At 48.7% G+C, this 20624-nt stretch overlaps 1 protein-coding gene across 3 annotated transcripts in view; it reads left to right on the forward strand.

Moving 5' to 3' along the window:
* The window catches only part of LOC120922715 (ribosomal protein S6 kinase alpha-6), a 61841-nt gene extending 41349 nt beyond the window's left edge, over nt 1–20492 (forward strand). For all 3 annotated transcript variants that reach the window (XM_040334752.1, XM_040334751.1, XM_040334753.1), the window contains 6 exons: nt 4–93; nt 1305–1466; nt 17008–17169; nt 17975–18051; nt 19641–19758; nt 20273–20492. In XM_040334752.1, the coding sequence (XP_040190686.1) occupies nt 4–93; nt 1305–1466; nt 17008–17169; nt 17975–18051; nt 19641–19758; nt 20273–20473 (810 nt within the window). In that variant the 3' untranslated portion in view covers nt 20474–20492. The remainder of the gene's footprint in view (nt 1–3; nt 94–1304; nt 1467–17007; nt 17170–17974; nt 18052–19640; nt 19759–20272) is intronic.
* Nucleotides 20493–20624: the final 132 nt, after the last annotated feature.

The raw sequence follows: 20624 nt of genomic DNA on the forward strand, positions 1-20624 counted from the left end.
CAGATCATCGACAAGAGTAAGAGGGATCCGTCGGAAGAGATTGAGATCTTGATGCGGTACGGACAACATCCGAACATCATCACCCTAAAAGACGTAAGTGACCCCCGACCCCCTCATCTTCCCCCAACCCCCCATCCTGAGCTCTGAGGTGGGTCTGGGATTGAAGTCTCACAAGAGTTAGTAGTTCAGATACAAATGTATTCCAATTGCTCTACAGACCGGCCCCGCCCTTTCTCAATGAATGGCCCCTGCCCTTTCTCAATGAATGGCCCCGCCCTTTCTCAATGAATGGCCCCGCCCTTTCTCAATGAATGGCCCGCCCTTTCTCAATGTAGGGGCCGTCCCTTCTCAATGTAGGGGCCGTCCCTTCTCAATGTAGGGGCTGTCCCTTCTCAATGAATGGCCCGCCCTTTCTCAATGAATGGCCCGCCCTTTCTCAATGAATGGGCCGCACTTCTCAATGAATGGGCCGCACTTCTCAATGAATGGCCCGCCCTTTCTCAATGAATGGGCCGCACTTCTCAATGAATGGGCCGCACTTCTCAATGAATGGGTCGCACTTTCTCAATGAATGGGCTGTCCTTTCTCAATGAATGGGCCGTCCTTTCTCAATGAATGGCCCGCCCTTTCTCAATGAATGGGCTGTCCTTTCTCAATGAATGGGCCGTCCTTTCTCAATAAATGGGCCGTCCTTTCTCAATGAATGGGCCGTCCTTTCTCAATGAATGGGCCGTCCTTCTCAATGAATGGGCCGCCCTTCTCAATAAATGGGCCGCCCTTCCCAATGAATGAGCCTGCTTTCTCAATGAATGGGCCGTCCTTCTCAATGAATGAGCCTGCTTTCTCAATGAATGGGCCGTCCTTCTCAATGAATGGGCCGTCCTTTCTCAATGAATGGGCCGTCCTTTCTCAATGAATGGGCCGCCCTTCTCAGTGAATGGGCCGCCCTTCTCAGTGAATGGGCCGCCCTTCTCAGTGAATGGGCCGCCCTTCTCAGTGAATGGGCCGCCCTTCTCAGTGAATGGGCCGCCCCCGCCCTTCCCAATGAATGGGCCGCCCTTCCCAATGAATGGGCCGCCCTTCCCAATGAATGGGCCGCCCTTCCCAATGAATGGGCCGCCCTTCCCAATGAATGGGCCGCCCTTCTCAATTAATGGGCCGCCCTTCCCAATGAATGGGCCGCCCCCGCCCTTCTCAATGAATGGGCCGCCCTTCTCAATGAATTGGATGATTATTACCATTTGGCTAACGCTTGGGTTCCAGCACTAGTAATCCATCACGTTCAATCTTCTGACCTTCACCAGGTGTACGATGACGATGGTCGGTACGTTTACCTTGTGACTGAACTGATGAAAGGCGGAGAGCTGCTCGACCGGATACTCCGCCAGAAGTTCTTCTCCGAGCGAGAGGCCAGCGCCGTTCTCTACACCATCACCAAGACTTTGGACTACCTGCACTGTCAAGGGGTGAGTGCAAGGGGCGGGCCAAAACGGGTAGGAAGAAGAGGCGGCTGGGGGGTGCAAAAAAAACCCTATGCTGCTATGGTAGTTCACATATCATGGTGGGGGAGGGAAGAACTTGTACGTGGGTGCTAAACGCCATTGTACCGGCACTAGGTGAGTGTGTCACCCTGCAGTCATTGAAGAGCAGAAGAGGGTACCCCAGCTTGGCCCAGTGCCACACACTCTGAATCCTAATGAGGCAACAATATAATGGATGCCATTGGGGGTTTATGTTCTCTGTTTTACCTATGGCTGCTGCAATACATTGGGTGGAAAGGTGTGGATGGGAGGTTATTGATCTGTTATTTCATTTGTATATTTGGGTGGCAAAGATACGAATGCAATCTATACACTGGGGGAGGGAGGAGCTCAGATATGGGGGGAGAACCTCTGGGGGGATCTTGGATGGAAAAGGACCTGGGGGTTCTATTAGATGATAGGCTCAGCAATGGGGGAGGAGCTCGGCTATGGGGAGGGATGAGCTCAGGTATGGGGGGGGGGGGGACCCCTGGGGGGATCAAGGATGGAAAAGGACCTGGGGGTTCTAATAGATGATAGGCTCAGCAATGGGGGAGGAGCTTGGCTATGGGGAGGGACGAGCTCAGGTATGGGGGGGGGGAAACCTCTGGGGGGATCAAGGATGGAAAAGGACCTGGGGGTTCTAATAGATGATATTCTCAGCAATGGGGGAGGAGCTTGGGTATGGGGGAGGGAGGAGCTCAGGTATGGGGGGGGACCTCTGGGGGGATCTAGGATGGAATAGGACCTGGGGGTTCTAATAGATGATAGGCTCAGCAATGGGGGAGGAGCTTGGCTATGGGGAGGGACGAGCTAAGGTATGGGGGGGGGACCTCTGGGGGGATCAAGGATGGAAAAGGACCTGGGGGTTCTAATAGATGATAGGCTCACCAATGGGGGAGGGAGGAGCTCGGGTATGGGGGAGGGAGGAGCTCAGGTATGGGGAGGGAGGAGCTCGGGTATGGGGGAGGGAGGAGCTCAGGTATGGGGGGGGGGAACCTCTGGGGGAATCTAGGATAGAAAAGGACCTGGGGGTTCTAATAGATGATGGGCTCAGCAATGGGGGAGGGAGGAGCTCAGGTATGGGGGAGGGACGAGCTCAGGTATTGGGGGGGGGACCTCTGGGGGAATCTAGGATGGAAAAGGACCTGGGGGTTCTAATAGATGATAGGCTCAGCAATGGGGGAGGAGCTTGGCTATGGGGAGGGACGAGCTCAGGTATGGGGGGGGGGAAACCTCTGGGGGGATCAAGGATGGAAAAGGACCTGGGGGTTCTAATAGATGATATTCTCAGCAATGGGGGAGGAGCTTGGGTATGGGGGAGGGAGGAGCTCAGGTATGGGGGGGGGCCTCTGGGGGAATCTTGGATGGAAAAGGACCTGGGGGGTTCTAATAGATGATATTCTCAGCAATGGGGGAGGAGCTCGGCTATGGGGAGGGACGAGCTCAGGTATTGGGGGGGGGGGGACCTCTGGGTTCTAATAGATGATAGGCTCAGCAATGGGGGAGGAGCTTGGCTATGGGGAGGGACGAGCTCAGGTATGGGGGGGACCTCTGGGGGGATCTAGGATGGAATAGGACCTGGGGGTTCTAATAGATGATAGGCTCAGCAATGGGGGAGGGAGGAGCTCGGGTATGGGGGAGGGAGGAGCTTGGGTATGGGGAGGGAGGAGCTCGGGTATGGGGAGGGAGGAGCTCGGGTATGGGGAGGGAGGAGCTCGGGTATGGGGGAGGGAGGAGCTCGGGTTAGAGTGGCAAGGATGTGGAATTCCCTTCCACAGGCGGTGGTCTCAGCGGGGGAGGGGCATCGATGGTTTCAAGAAACTATTAGATAATCACCTGAACGACAGGGATATACAATGTAATACTGATATCTCATCACACACAGGGGGGGGACTTGTGTCTTTTTTCAACCTCACCTACTATGTAACTATGTGGCGAAAAAAGTCTCTTTTGTAGAGTGCGGTGGATCTTTGCAGCTTTTGGACACAAATGGACCCTTGATGGATGTCTTGAGTGATATCCAGAAATCCCTGAATCTATTCGGGAGTATGACTCTTAGGATACTTAGAAAGTATCCGCAGGATCCCCTTCTGCGCCGTCCTTGCCTTTCTCAAGATCTTTCTCTTCCGTTCATGGACGGACACAGCATCCTTTGACAGTAGGGTTATATCCGCTTCCCTTTAGGAGAGTTTAGGCAGAAAAAAAGCACTTTAAGTGTTAACACATTCCTCAGTGCAGCTCCTCCCAGGGGGCGTGGCCCCCCGGGTATAACCCACACCCTGCTCTAGCACCCTCAGTTTTTTTCTGCCTAACGACAGGAGAGGTCAGGCACTTCTGGAGTCCTGGACTCTGAACATTTATTTTCTTGCGATTTTTTTCGCTTTTAATTATTTTTGTTCCTGCATTTTTGAATCCTGTGATTCTTCTATCAACAGCCGTCTGGGTGACAGGCTGGGTCTTGACTCTTGTAGTCCCCCCATGTTCGGCCATCGAGCGTGTGCCGGCCTTTAGCTCAGCTTTGGGACGTCCACGACGGGCCCCGTTGCTCCAGGGGCGGCCGGGGAACTTCGGTTCTAGGGCGCACATATGACCGGTCTCTATGGCCTTGTCACAGTGTGTCTGGCCGACAGCCATGCCGTTCGCGGACGTTGGTTCTGTCTGGGATTCCTCCAGCCGGGTAGTCGCAGGACAGGTAAGTAGTGGCCCCTTGCTCAGGTAAGTGGTCTGGCTGGAATTTTCCCCTGGGAGGTCGACTGAGGGCTTTCCCTGCTTTCCTCTCTCCCTCCTTTCCCATTTGGGTAGCGGCTGTGAGGGGGGGTTTTTCTGGGGTCTCTGATACACCTGGGCTTGTGTGCATAGCGGGGGCTGAGTGTGTTCACTGCAGGGTCTTTTTGTGTGCTATGTTGACTTTGTGCTGTACTGTGTTTTTGCTGTGTCACTGTCTTTTTAAATGCGCAACGGCCGCCATTTTGTCGGAGGGAGGGGCGTTTGGGGCACCCAGTCAGCCTAGGGGCGATGGACTCAGGTGGAGTCCCGCCTACCGATCAATATTCTGGAGCTCCGAGCGATCAAACTGTGCCTTGCCAGGTGGTCCCTGGATCTACAGGGCCGACCGGTCAGGATCCAGTCCGACAACGCCGCGGCCGTGGCGTACGTCAATCTTTAGGGAGGCACACGGAGTTCTGCTGCAACGACAGGGGGTCGCGCACATCCGTTCCGGCTCTATCGGCCGTGTACATTCCGGGAGTTCAGAATTGGCGAGACGACTTCCTAAGTCGCACTGCACTAGACCAAGGAGAGTGGTAAGAGAGCCCCCCTTACACCAGGGTCCCCAGAGAGCCCCCCCTTACACCAGGGTCCCCAGAGAGCCCCCCCTTACACCAGGGAGCCCCCCCTTACACCAGGGTCCCCAGGGAGCCCCCCCTTACACCAGGGTACCCAGAGAGCCCCCCCTTACACCAGGGTCCCCAGAGAGCCCCCCCTTACACCAGGGTCCCCAGAGAGCCCCCCCTTACACCAGGGTCCCCAGAGAGCCCCCCCTTACACCAGGGTCCCCAGGGAGCCACCCCTTACACCAGGGTCCCCAGAGAGCCCCCCCTTACACCAGGGAGCCCCCCTTACACCAGGGTCCCCAGAGAGCCTCCCCTTACACCAGGGTCCCCAGGGAGCCTCCCCTTACACCAGGGTCCCCAGGGAGCCTCCCCTTACACCAGGGTCCCCAGGGAGCCACCCCTTACACCAGGGAGCCTCCCCTTACACCCGGGTCCCCAGAGAGCCCCCCCTTACACCCGGGTCCCCAGAGAGCCCCCCCTTACACCAGGGAGCCCCCCTTACACCAGGGTCCCCAGAGAGCCTCCCCTTACACCAGGGTCCCCAGGGAGCCTCCCCTTACACCAGGGTCCCCAGGGAGCCTCCCCTTACACCAGGGTCCCCAGGGAGCCACCCCTTACACCAGGGAGCCTCCCCTTACACCCGGGTCCCCAGAGAGCCCCCCCTTACACCCGGGTCCCCAGAGAGCCCCCCCTTACACCCGGGTCCCCAGAGAGCCCCCCCCCTAACACCAGGGTCCCCAGAGAGCCTCCCCCTTACACCAGGGTCCCCAGAGAGCCTCCCCCTTACACCAGGGTCCCCAGAGAGCCTCCCCCTTACACCAGGGTCCCCAGAGAGCCTCCCCTTACACCAGGGTCCCCAGAGAGCCTCCCCCTTACACCAGGGTCCCCAGAGAGCCCCCCTTACACCAGGGTCCCCAGAGAGCCCCCCCCTTACACCCGGGTCCCCAGAGAGCCCCTCCCCTTACACCAGGGTCCCCAGAGAGCCCCCCCTTACACCAGGGTCCCCAGAGAGCCTCCCTACTTACACCGGCGGTGCGCAGGCGCCGAATAGAGCCGAGCCGACCCGAGCTTCCTTCGGGAAGTCGTGACACGCTGTGTGCGCCGTCGTTTAGCATGTCAATCAATTGGCATGTCGATAGGAACGCCCACTCCCGTGGGATTCCCTACGCTATCTACGGGGGGAAAAAAAAGGGTCACTGTCATTTTATATGCAGGACTGGGCTGGATGCAGTGCTAGAAATGTTTATAGGGTAAACCTCCCCTTTAACGATGTTTTTAAATTGGTCAATTTTTATATTTTATTATCTTTAAATTTAAAAAAAAAATTGTAAATGTATTCATTTTTTTTTCTATGATTTATTTATTTTTAATTTATTTTATCTATATTGTATATTATATCAACTATGCCATTATTAAACAAGAATAATATAAAAGTTAGTACATATCGCAATTGTTTTTTTATTTATTAATTATATATATATTTTTTTAAATCAATGCCAATATTTTTGAGAATAAAATGACGTGCATCTATAGGTGCGGGAAAGGCCTCATTTATGGGTGCGGGAAAGGCCTCATTTATGGGTGATGATATCACTGCATTTATAGGTGCGGGAAAGGCCTCATTTATGGGTGATATCACTGCATTTATAGGTGCGGGAAAGGCCTCATTTATGGGTGATGATATTACTGCATCTATAGGTGCGGGAAAGGCCTCATTTATGGGTGATGATATCACTGCATCTATAGGTGCGGGAAAGGCCTCATTTTTGGGTGCTGATATCACTGCATTTATAGGTGCGGGAAAGGCCTCATTTATGGGTGATATCACTGCATTTATAGGTGCGGGAAAGGCCTCATTTATGGGTGATGATATCACTGCATTTATAGGTGCGGGAAAGGCCTCATTTATGGGTGATGATATCACTGCATCTATAGGTGCGGGAAAGGCCTCATTTATGGGTGCTGATATCACTGCATTTATAGGTGCGGGAAAGGCCTCATTTATGGGTGCTGATATCACTGCATCTATAGGTGCGGGAAAGGCCTCATTTATGGGTGATGATATCACTGCATCTATAGGTGCGGGAAAGGCCTCATTTATGGGTGCTGATATCACTGCATTTATAGGTGCGGGAAAGGCCTCATTTATGGGTGATGATATTACTGCATCTATAGATGCGGGAAAGGCCTCATTTATGGGTGCGGGAAAGGCCTCATTTATGGGTGCGGGAAAGGCTTCATTTATGGGTGCGGGAAAGGCTTCATTTATGGGTGATGATATTACTGCATTTATAGGTGCGGGAAAGGCTTCATTTATGGGTGATGATATCACTGCATCTATAGGTGCGGGAAAGGCCTCATTTATAGGTGCTGATATCACTGCATTTATAAGTGCGGGAAAGGCCTCATTTATGGGTGCTGATATCACTGCATTTATAGGTGCGGGAAAGGCCTCATTTATGGGTGCTGATATCACTGCATTTATGGGTGCGGGAAGGGCCTCATTTATAGGTGCGGGAAGGGCCTCATTTATAGGTGCGGGAAAGGCTTTATTTATGGGTGCGGGAAAGGCTTCATTTATGGGTGATATCACTGCATTTATAGGTGCGGGAAAGGCCTCATTTATGGGTGATGATATTACTGCATCTATAGGTGCGGGAAAGGCTTCATTTATGGGTGATATTACTGCATTTATAGGTGCGGGAAAGGCCTCATTTATGGGTGATGATATTACTGCATTTATAGGTGCGGGAAAGGCTTCATTTATGGGTGATATTACTGCAATTGTGGGTGCGGGAAAGGCCTCATTTATGGGTGATGATATCGCTGCATCTATAGGTGCGGGAAAGGCTTCATTTATGGGTGCTGATATCACTGCATCTATAGGTGCGGGAAAGGCTTCATTTATGGGTGATGATATCGCTGCATCTATAGGTGCGGGAAAGGCTTCATTTATGGGTGCTGATATCACTGCATCTATAGGTGCGGGAAAGGCCTCATTTATGGGTGATGATATCACTGCATCTATAGGTGCGGGAAAGGCCTCATTTATGGATGATGATATTACTGCATCTATAGGTGCGGGAAAGGCCTCATTTATGGGTGCTGGAAAGGCTTCATTTATGGGTGCGGGAAAGGCTTCATTTATGGGTGATATCACTGCATTTATAGGTGCGGGAAAGGCTTCATTTATGGGTGCGGGAAAGGCTTCATTTATGGGTGATGATATTACTGCATTTATAGGTGCGGGAAAGGCCTCATTTATGGGTGATGATATTACTGCAATTGTGGGTGCGGGAAAGGCTTCATTTATGGGTGCTGATATCACTGCATTTATAGGTGCGGGAAAGGCCTCATTTATGGGTGATGATATTACTGCAATTGTGGGTGCGGGAAAGGCCTCATTTATGGGTGATGATATTACTGCATCTATAGGTGCGGGAAAGGCCTCATTTATGGGTGATGATATCACTGCATCTATAGGTGCGGGAAAGGCTTCATTTATGGGTGATGATATTACTGCATCTATAGGTGCGGGAAAGGATTCATTTATGGGTGATGATATCACTGCATCTATAGGTGCGGGAAAGGCCTCATTTATGGGTGATATTACTGCATCTATAGGTGCGGGAAAGGCCTCATTTATGGGTGATGATATTACTGCATCTATAGGTGCGGGAAAGGCCTCATTTATGGGTGATGATATTACTGCATCTATAGGTGCGGGAAAGGCCTCATTTATGGGTGATGATATTACTGCAATTATAGGTGCGGGAAAGGATTCATTTATGGGTGATGATATCACTGCATTTATAGGTGCGGGAAAGGCCTCATTTATGGGTGATGATATTACTGCATTTATAGTTGCGGGAAAGGCCTCATTTATGGGTGATGATATTACTGCATCTATAGGTGCGGGAAAGGCCTCATTTATGGGTGATGATATCGCTGCATCTATAGGTGCGGGAAAGGCTTCATTTATGGGTGATGATATCGCTGCATCTATAGGTGCGGGAAAGGCCTCATTTATGGATGATGATATCGCTGCATCTATAAGTGCGGGAAAGCCTTCATTTATGGGTGATATTACTGCATCTATAGGTGCGGGAAAGGCCTCATTTATGGGTGATATCACTGCATCTATAGGTGCGGGAAAGGCCTCATTTATGGGTGATATCGCTGCATCTATAGGTGCGGGAAAGGCCTCATTTATGGGTGATGATATTACTGCATCTATAGGTGCGGGAAAGGTCTCATTTATGGGTGATGATATTACTGCATCTATAGGCGCGGGAAAGGCCTCATTTATGGGTGATGATATCACTGCATCTATAGGTGCGGGAAAGGCCTCATTTATGGGTGATGATATTACTGCAATTGTAGGTGCGGGAAAGGCCTCATTTATGGGTGCTGATATTACTGCATTTATAGGTGCGGGAAAGGCCTCATTTATGGGTGATGATATTGCTGCAATTGTGGGTGCGGGAAAGGCTTCATTTATGGGTGCTGATATTACTGCATTTATAGGTGCGGGAAAGGCCTCATTTATGGGTGATGATATTACTGCATCTATAGGTGCGGGAAAGGCCTCATTTATGGGTGATCATATTACTGCATCTATAGGTGCGGGAAAGGCCCCATTTATGGGTGATGATATTACTGCATTTATAGGTGTGGGAAAGGTCTCATTTATGGGTGATGATATTACTGCAATTGTGGGTGCGGGAAAGGCTTCATTTATGGGTGATGATATTACTGCATCTATAGGTGCGGGAAAGGCTTCATTTATGGGTGATGATATCACTGCATCTATAGGTGCGGGAAAGGCCTCATTTATGGGTGCTGATATTACTGCATTTATAGGTGCGGGAAAGGCCTCATTTATGGGTGATGATATTACTGCATTTATAGGTGCGGGAAAGGCCTCATTTATGGGTGATGATATCACTGCATCTATAGGTGCGGGAAAGGCCTCATTTATGGGTGCTGATATTACTGCATTTATAGGTGCGGTAAAGGCCTCATTTATGGGTGATGATATTACTGCATTTATAGGTGCGGGAAAGGCCTCATTTATGGGTGATGATATTACTGCAATTGTAGGTGTGGGAAAGGTCTCATTTATGGGTGATCATATTACTGCATCTATAGGTGCGGGAAAGGCCCCATTTATGGGTGATGATATTACTGCATTTATAGGTGTGGGAAAGGTCTCATTTATGGGTGATGATATTACTGCAATTGTGGGTGCGGGAAAGGCTTCATTTATGGGTGATGATATTACTGCATCTATAGGTGCGGGAAAGGCTTCATTTATGGGTGATGATATCACTGCATCTATAGGTGCGGGAAAGGCCTCATTTATGGGTGCTGATATTACTGCATTTATAGGTGCGGGAAAGGCCTCATTTATGGGTGATGATATTACTGCATTTATAGGTGCGGGAAAGGCCTCATTTATGGGTGATGATATCACTGCATCTATAGGTGCGGGAAAGGCCTCATTTATGGGTGCTGATATTACTGCATTTATAGGTGCGGTAAAGGCCTCATTTATGGGTGATGATATTACTGCATTTATAGGTGCGGGAAAGGCCTCATTTATGGGTGATGATATTACTGCAATTGTGGGTGCGGGGAAGGGCCTTATTCATGTGTGATATCACTGCATCTATAGGTGCGGGAAAGGCCTCATTTATGGGTGATATCGCTGCATCTATAGGTGCGGGAAAGGCCTCATTTATGGATGATGATATCGCTGCATCTATAGGTGCGGGAAAGGCTTCATTTATGGGTGATGATATCGCTGCATCTATAGGTGCGGGAAAGGCCTCATTTATGGGTGATGTCGCTGCATCTATAGGTGCGGGAAAGGCCTCATTTATGGATGATGATATCGCTGCATCTATAAGTGCGGGAAAGCCTTCATTTATGGGTGATATTACTGCATCTATAGGTGCGGGAAAGGCCTCATTTATGGGTGATATCACTGCATCTATAGGTGCGGGAAAGGCCTCATTTATGGGTGATATCGCTGCATCTATAGGTGCGGGAAAGGCCTCATTTATGGGTGATGATATTACTGCATCTATAGGTGCGGGAAAGGCCTCATTTATGGGTGATGATATTACTGCATTTATAGGTGCGGGAAAGGTCTCATTTATGGGTGATGATATTACTGCATCTATAGGCGCGGGAAAGGCCTCATTTATGGGTGATGATATCACTGCATCTATAGGTGCGGGAAAGGCCTCATTTATGGGTGATGATATTACTGCAATTGTAGGTGCGGGAAAGGCCTCATTTATGGGTGATGATATTACTGCATCTATAGGTGCGGGAAAGGCTTCATTTATGGGTGATGATATCACTGCATCTATAGGTGCGGGAAAGGCCTCATTTATGGGTGCTGATATTACTGCATTTATAGGTGCGGGAAAGGCCTCATTTATGGGTGATGATATTACTGCATTTATAGGTGCGGGAAAGGCCTCATTTATGGGTGATGATATTACTGCATCTATAGGTGCGGGAAAGGCCTAATTTATGGGTGATGATATTACTGCAATTGTGGGTGCGGGAAAGGCCTCATTTATGGGTGATGATATCACTGCATCTATAGGTGCGGGAAAGGCCTCATTTTATGGGTGCTGATATTACTGCATTTATAGGTGCGGTAAAGGCCTCATTTATGGGTGATGATATTACTGCATTTATAGGTGCGGGAAAGGCCTCATTTATGGGTGATGATATTACTGCAATTATAGGTGCGGGAAAGGATTAATTTATGGGTGATGATATCACTGCATCTATAGGTGCGGGAAAGGCTTCATTTATGGGTGATGATATCACTGCATCTATAGGTGCGGGAAAGGCTTCATTTATGGGTGATGATATTACTGCATTTATAGGTGCGGGAAAGGCCTCATTTATGGGTGATGATATCACTGCATCTATAGGTGCGGGAAAGGCCTCATTTATGGGTGATGATATTACTGCAATTGTAGGTGTGGGAAAGGTCTCATTTATGGGTGATATTACTGCATCTATAGGTGCGGGAAAGGCCTCATTTATGGGTGATGATATTACTGCAATTGTGGGTGCGGGGAAGGGCCTTATTCATGTGTGATATCGCTGCATCTATAGGTGTGGGAAAGGCCTCATTTATGGGTGATATCACTGCATCTATAGGTGCGGGAAAGGCCTCATTTATGGGTGATATCGCTGCATCTATAGGTGCGGGAAAGGCCTCATTTATGGATGATGATATCGCTGCATCTATAGGTGCGGGAAAGGCTTCATTTATGGGTGATGATATCGCTGCATCTATAGGTGCGGGAAAGGCCTAATTTATGGGTGATGTCGCTGCATCTATAGGTGCGGGAAAGGCCTCATTTATGGATGATGATATCGCTGCATCTATAAGTGCGGGAAAGCCTTCATTTATGGGTGATATTACTGCATCTATAGGTGCGGGAAAGGCCTCATTTATGGGTGATATCACTGCATCTATAGGTGCGGGAAAGGCCTCATTTATGGGTGATATCGCTGCATCTATAGGTGCGGGAAAGGCCTCATTTATGGGTGATGATATTACTGCATCTATAGGTGCGGGAAAGGCCTCATTTATGGGTGATGATATTACTGCATTTATAGGTGCGGGAAAGGTCTCATTTATGGGTGATGATATTACTGCATCTATAGGTGCGGGAAAGGCCTCATTTATGGGTGATGATATCACTGCATCTATAGGTGCGGGAAAGGCCTCATTTATGGGTGATGATATTACTGCAATTGTAGGTGCGGGAAAGGCCTCATTTATGGGTGATGATATTACTGCATCTATAGGTGCGGGAAAGGCTTCATTTATGGGTGATGATATCACTGCATCTATAGGTGCGGGAAAGGCCTCATTTATGGGTGCTGATATTACTGCATTTATAGGTGCGGGAAAGGCCTCATTTATGGGTGATGATATTACTGCATTTATAGGTGCGGGAAAGGCCTCATTTATGGGTGATGATATTACTGCATCTATAGGTGCGGGAAAGGCCTAATTTATGGGTGATGATATTACTGCAATTGTGGGTGCGGGAAAGGCCTCATTTATGGGTGATGATATCACTGCATCTATAGGTGCGGGAAAGGCCTCATTTATGGGTGCAGATATTACTGCATTTATAGGTGCGGTAAAGGCCTCATTTATGGGTGATGATATTACTGCATTTATAGGTGCGGGAAAGGCCTCATTTATGGGTGATGATATTACTGCAATTATAGGTGCGGGAAAGGATTAATTTATGGGTGATGATATCACTGCATCTATAGGTGCGGGAAAGGCTTCATTTATGGGTGATGATATTACTGCATCTATAGGTGCGGGAAAGGCCTAATTTATGGGTGATGATATTACTGCAATTGTGGGTGCGGGAAAGGCCTCATTTATGGGTGATGATATCACTGCATCTATAGGTGCGGGAAAGGCCTCATTTATGGGTGCAGATATTACTGCATTTATAGGTGCGGTAAAGGCCTCATTTATGGGTGATGATATTACTGCATTTATAGGTGCGGGAAAGGCCTCATTTATGGGTGATGATATTACTGCAATTATAGGTGCGGGAAAGGATTAATTTATGGGTGATGATATCACTGCATCTTTAGGTGCGGGAAAGGCTTCATTTATGGGTGATGATATCACTGCATCTATAGGTGCGGGAAAGGCTTCATTTATGGGTGATGATATTACTGCATTTATAGGTGCGGGAAAGGCCTCATTTATGGGTGCTGATATTACTGCATTTATAGGTGCGGGAAAGGCTTCATTTATGGGTGATGATATCACTGCATCTATAGGTGCGGGAAAGGCCTCATTTATGGGTGATGATATCACTGCATCTATAGGTGTGGGAAAGGCTTCATTTATGGGTGATGATATTACTGCATTTATAGGTGCGGGAAAGGCCTCATTTATGGGTGATGATATTACTGCATTTATAGGTGCGGGAAAGGCTTCATTTATGGGTGATGATATTACTGCATCTATAGGTGCGGGAAAGGCCTCATTTATGGGTGATATCACTGCATCTATAGGTGCGGGAAAGGCCTCATTTATGGGTGATGATATCACTGCATCTATAGGTGCGGGAAAGGCTTCATTTATGGGTGATGATATTACTGCATTTATAGGTGCGGGAAAGGCCTCATTTATGGGTGATGATATTACTGCATTTATAGGTGCGGGAAAGGCTTTATTTATGGGTGATGATATTACTGCATTTATAGGTGCGGGAAAGGCCTCATTTATGGGTGATGATATTACTGCATCTATAGGTGCGGGAAAGGCCTCATTTATGGGTGCTGATATGACTGCATCTATAGGTGCGGGAAAGGCCTCATTTATGGGTGATGATATTACTGCATTTATAGGTGCGGGAAAGGCCTCATTTATGGGTGATGATATTACTGCAATTATAGGTGCGAGAAAGGATTCATTTATGGGTGATGATATCACTGCATCTATAGGTGCGGGAAAGGCTTCATTTATGGGTGATGATATCACTGCATCTATAGGTGCGGGAAAGGCCTCATTTATGGGTGCTGATATTACTGCATTTATAGGTGCGGGAAAGGCCTCATTTATGGGTGATGATATTACTGCAATTGTGGGTGCGGGAAAGGCCTCATTTATGGGTGATGATATTACTGCATCTATAGGTGCGGGAAAGGCTTCATTTATGGGTGATGATATCACTGCATCTATAGGTGCGGGAAAGGCCTCATTTATGGGTGCTGATATTACTGCATTTATAGGTGCGGGAAAGGCCTCATTTATGGGTGATGATATTACTGCATTTATAGGTGCGGGAAAGGCCTCATTTATGGGTGATGATATTACTGCAATTATAGGTGCGAGAAAGGATTCATTTATGGGTGATGATATCACTGCATCTATAGGTGCGGGAAAGGCTTCATTTATGGGTGATGATATCACTGCATCTATAGGTGCGGGAAAGGCCTCATTTATGGGTGATGATATTACTGCATTTATAGGTGCGGGAAAGGCCTCATTTATGGGTGATGATATTACTGCATTTATAGGTGCGGGAAAGGCCTCATTTATGGGTGATGATATTACTGCATTTATAGGTGCGGGAAAGGCCTCATTTATGGGTGATGATATTACTGCATCTATAGGTGCGGGAAAGGCCTCATTTATGGGTGATGATATTACTGCAATTGTGGGTGCGGGAAAGGCCTCATTTATGGGTGATGATATTACTGCAATTATAGGTGCGGGAAAGGCTTCATTTATGGGTGATGATATTACTGCAATTATAGGTGCGAGAAAGGCTTCATTTATGAGTGCTGATATTACTGCATTTATAGGTGCGGGAAAGGCCTCATTTATGGGTGATGATATCACTGCATCTATAGGTGCGGGAAAGGCCTCATTTATGGGTGATGATATTACTGCATTTATAGGTGCGGGAAAGGCCTCATTTATGGGTGCTGATATTACTGCATTTATAGGTGCGGGAAAGGCTTCATTTATGGGTGATGATATTACTGCATTTATAGGTGCGGGAAAGCCCTCATTTATGGGTGATGATATTACTGCATCTATAGGTGCGGGAAAGGCCTCATTTATGGGTGATGATATTACTGCAATTGTGGGTGCGGGAAAGGCCTCATTTATGGGTGATGATATTACTGCATCTATAGGTGCGGGAAAGGCCTCATTTATGGGTGATGATATTACTGCAATTGTGGGTGCGGGAAAGGCCTCATTTATGGGTGATGATATTACTGCAATTATAGGTGCTGGAAAGGCCTCATTTATGGGTGCTGATATTACTGCATTTATAGGTGATGATATCACTGCATTTATAGGTGCGGGCAAGGCCTCATTTATGGGTGCTGATATTACTGCAATTGTGGGTGCGGGAAAGGCCTCATTTATGGGTGATGATATTACTGCATTTATAGGTGCGGGAAAGGCCTCATTTATGGGTGATGATATCACTGCATCTATAGGTGCGGGAAAGGCCTCATTTATGGGTGCTGATATTACTGCATTTATAGGTGCGGGAAAGGCCTCATTTATGGGTGCTGATATTACTGCAATTGTGGGTGCGGGAAAGGCCTCATTTATGGGTGATGATATTACAATTGTGGGTATCACATCCAAAAGACCGTCCATTCTCTTCCAACTTTCAGATGCCTAATCGACTCCGGGAAGTTTGCCCTCCAGCCTTCCCTTTGCTTAGAGGTTTTTTTTGGCTGATCTGGACATGGCCCAGGCCAAAATGTTCCTCTCCAGGAAAAGGTTTCTTCTCTGAGATCCATCTTCCAGACTTTCGGGTCAACCAGGCATCCCTTGGCACGCTTCTGTACGAGGGTTCTAGGCTTCATGGTGGCCGCCTTTGAGGCGGTTCTCTCTGCTCAATTCCACTCAAGATATTTCAAACTCAAGATGTGGGACAAGCGGATCCTATTTTAGATTGCCCACTACGGCTGTCCAACCAGGTGAAAACCTCCCTGGCTTAGTGGTTTTCCAACTGAGACATAAAATCTGGGAAATGTAATTGCTTATGTTAATAATCAGCTGCACTGAAGATGATGAATGGAGAGGAGACAGAGGCTCCTCTCCATTCACAAACTGAAGCAAACACAGTTATGAATGAGCCGAGTCGGTGATCAGTGACTCAGAAAAGGAATGACACATTTACCAGCTCCTTCCTCTGAGCACGGAGGGGGGCCGGGGGAGCAGGGAGGGGGACTGTCGGGTGATCGGTGCGGCGCTGGGGAGGAGTTACAATCACTGATATCCCTGTATAGAGTTCAATAAAGCAGCTGACCGCGGGAGGGAGAGGAGGAGGAGAAGTTGCTGTCAGATTAAGCATCGGAGCATTTTCCAGAGTTACTAGTACTCGGGCAAATGCTCGGTATCAGTGCAACCCTACCTGTAACGGTCGGCCTTGCAATGCACCATGGGACTTGTAGTCCTGTAACAGCCTGGAGGACCGCAGGTTGAGCACCCCATACACTGCATGAGATTTTTCTGCAGGTCCTGTGCTGGTGTTCTGTATCTCTCTATATGAGGATCACTTCTTCTCTCTGTATATAACAGGTTCTCTTTTCTCTGACAGGTGGTTCATCGAGACCTGAAGCCCAGTAATATCCTCTACATGGACGATTCCAGCAACGCAGACTCCATACGAATATGTGACTTTGGCTTTGCCAAGCAGCTGAGAGGAGACAACGGGCTGCTGCTGACTCCATGTTATACGGCCAACTTCGTGGCCCCTGAGGTGATGAGAATTGTGACCCCCCCCCCTTCAATGTTTTGTTTGATAGGGGCCCTAGTGAGCTCTTCTATTACTGTTGTGTGAATAAAGCTAGTTAAAGTGGACCTGTCATTGTAAAGGAGACCTCCTGCCCACTCTGCTCTCTAGTTGGCTAGTTCACTTGTGCTTTGGTTTCTGAAGCGCATGGGTGCTTAACCTGTGGCCCACAGCTGTTGTGGAACTACAAGTCCCATCATGACTTTGGGAGTCATGCTTGTAACTGTCAGCCATGCAATGCCTCATGGGACTTGTAGTTCCGCAATAGCTGGAGGGCCACAGGTTGAGCACTCATGCTGAAGAGCATTTTAATCGTTCTTCAGAGAGCATTTGATGGGCAGCTCTCGCACTGAGACTGAGGTGAGTTCTCAGTCTCAGTGCCGGCTGTCTTCTGCCCCCTGCAGGAGGGAGGAGGAAGCTGGATCCTCTCTCCAGCTGCTGCTCCTTTTGACAGGAGTGACATTGCAGTTACTCCTGTCAAAGAGGAGCAGCCAAATTGCCAGTGCACCACCCAACACACAGCGCCCACCCCTGTCCTGGCCCTAATCAGGGGCCCCCATGCACCTGGGGCCCCAGGGTAGTGCCCAGGTATGCCCATTCAATAGTACAGCCCTGGATGTATCGCCCCCTGCAGGAGGGAGGAGAAAGCTGGATCCTCTCTCTGGCTGCTGCTCCTTCTGACAGGAGTGACATTGCTGCCTTACCCCTGGTGTGGAGTGTAGATGAGGAATGTTCCTGCAGAGTGTGACATCCCGCTATTGTGTGATTGCAGGTCCTGATGAGACAAGGCTATGACGCTGCCTGCGATATCTGGAGTCTCGGAGTGCTGCTTTATACTATGCTGGCCGGGTAAGTCGGTCTTATTCTGAACTTACTGTTGCTCAACACAGGCGACTATTTCCTGTTGTCCCTTTTTATGGAAACCAGTCCATTGAGAACAATGGGGGATGCCTGACCACCTGGAAATGCTGGCTGCCTGGCTGTCTCTGGCCAATTTGTAAGCAATCCATGAAGATGGCAATTCTTAATCTTTTTGTTTACAAACTTTTTTATTAGGTACAAAATAATGGTATTTTATATCAAGAAAAATGCGACATATAAGATCTGGGTGGTGTTTGTGTGGGTGGTGTTTGTGTGGGTGGTGTTTGTGTGGGTGGTGTTTGTGTGGGTGGTAGTTGTGTGGGTGGTAGTTGTGTGGGTGGTAGTTGTGTGGGTGGTGTTTGTGTGGGTGGTGTTTGTGTGGGTGGTGTTTGTGTGAGTGGTGTTTGTGTGAGGGTGTTTGTGTGGGTGGTGTTTGTGTGGGTGGTGTTTGTGTGGGTGGTGTTTGTGTGGGTGGTGTTTGTGTGGGTGGTGTTTGTGTGGGTGGTAGTTGTGTGGGTGGTGTTTGTGTGGGTGGTGTTTGTGTGGGTGGTGTTTGTGTGAGTGGTGTTTGTGTGAGTGGTGTTTGTGTGGGTGGTGTTTGTGTGGGTGGTGTTTGTGTGGGTGGTAGTTGTGGTGGTGTTTGTGTGGGTGGTGTTTGTGTGGGTGGTGTTGTTTGTGTGAGTGGTGTTTGTGTGGGTGGTGTTTTGTGTGGGTGGTGTTTGTGTGGGTGGTGTTGTTTGTGTGGTGTTGTTTGTGTGGGTGGTGTTGTTTGTGTGGGTGGTGTTGTTTGTGTGAGTGGTGTTTTGTGTGAGTGGTGTTTGTGTGGGTGGTGTTTGTGTGGGTGGTGTTTGTGTGGGTGGTGTTTGTGTGGGTGGTGTTGTTTGTGTGGGTGGTGTTGTTTGTGTGGGTGGTGTTTGTGTGAGTGGTGTTTGTGTGGGTGGTGTTTGTGTGGGTGGTGTTTGTGTGGGTGGTGTTTGTGTGGGTGGTGTTTGTGTGGGTGGTGTTTGTGTGGGTGGTGTTTGTGTGAGTGGTGTTTGTGTGAGTGGTGTTTGTGTGGGTGGTGTTTGTGTGGGTGGTAGTTGTGGGTGGTGTTTGTGTGGGCGGTGTTTGTGTGGGTGGTGTTGTTTGTGTGGGTGGTGTTGTTTGTGTGGGTGGTGTTTGTGTGGGTGGTGTTTGTGTGGGTGGTGTTGTTTGTGTGGGTGGTGTTGTTTGTGTGGGTGGTGTTGTTTGTGTGGGTGGTGTTTGTGTGGGTGGTGTTTGTGTGGGTGGTGTTTGTGTGGGTGGTGTTTGTGTGGGTGGTGTTTGTGTGGGTGGTAGTTGTGTGGGTGGTAGTTGTGTGGGTGGTAGTTGTGTGGGTGGTAGTTGTGTGGGTGGTAGTTGTGTGGGTGGTAGTTGTGTGGGTGGTAGTTGTGTGGGTGGTGTTTGTGTGGGTGGTGTTTGTGTGGGTGGTGGTAGTGGTGCCAGGGGAGGGGTGTAATCCTGCGCCACACCCATGAAAATGGAAACATTCCAAATGTGGTGGAATTGCTCTTATGTCGTTGGACATTCCGCATCATGTGACTCTCCCGCTCTTTAAGGTACACACCGTTCGCCAACGGCCCAAACGACACGCCGGAGGAAATCTTACTGCGAATAGGAAGAGGGAACTTTTCGTTGAGCGGAGGCAACTGGGACACCGTGTCTGACGCTGCAAAGGTAGGCGGAGCTCTGCTTCTCCACCAATCACTGGACTTCTGGTGACCTCTCTAAAAGGGAACTCTACAGGTTTGGGTTTCTTTTTATTTCATGGTGTGTAAAATATTTCTTTCACCGATAAACATGCGCGCCCATGACACACTTTCTAAGATCCCTAACACTGCCTGCATACTTGTTGGCTGCCTGTGTATGACTGACTGCGGCTTGTGCTACCAGGCTACCTGCTACCTCCCCCTACTGGTGGACATGAAATTATAAATGTTCTATGAAATTATTTTGTATTTCTGAAATCCCTCTTTTGAGGTCCAGATGTGCATGCGCCTTCTTACCGGCCACCGGGCCCGGCAGACGTTGGTTGTGCAATCAATTGCCTGATTAGACTGTAATGGATTATAATCTTCAAATTGCACAGCTGAACTCTGCAGCACCCAGTGTAAAGCGGTGGCCCCCAGGGGCCGTGCACCAGTACGGATATTCATGACATCTCTTAATTTCTCCTGTTTGATGGTTGCAGGATTTGCTCTCTCACTTGCTCCACGTTGATCCTCATCAGCGATACACGGCAGAGAAGGTAATAAAGCATTCCTGGATAGCTTGCCGAGACCAACTCCCTCTATTCCAGCTCAACCGGCACGATGCACCGCACCTGGTCAAGGTAAGAGACGAAACTTGTTACTTTTCTCCGTATAGAGTTCTGATTCCTGGGAAAAGATAAATACTTTCTGTAGACTTAAAGGGGTTGTAAAGGATTTTTTTCCCCCCAAAATATCTCCCTTTACCTCAGTGCAGTCCTCCTTCACTTACCTCATCTTTTCATTTTGCTTTTAACTGTCATTATTTCTTCTGAGAAATCCTCACTTCCTGTT

This window comes from Rana temporaria, unplaced genomic scaffold (assembly GCF_905171775.1).
Source record: "Rana temporaria unplaced genomic scaffold, aRanTem1.1, whole genome shotgun sequence".
NCBI lineage: Eukaryota > Metazoa > Chordata > Amphibia > Anura > Ranidae > Rana > Rana temporaria.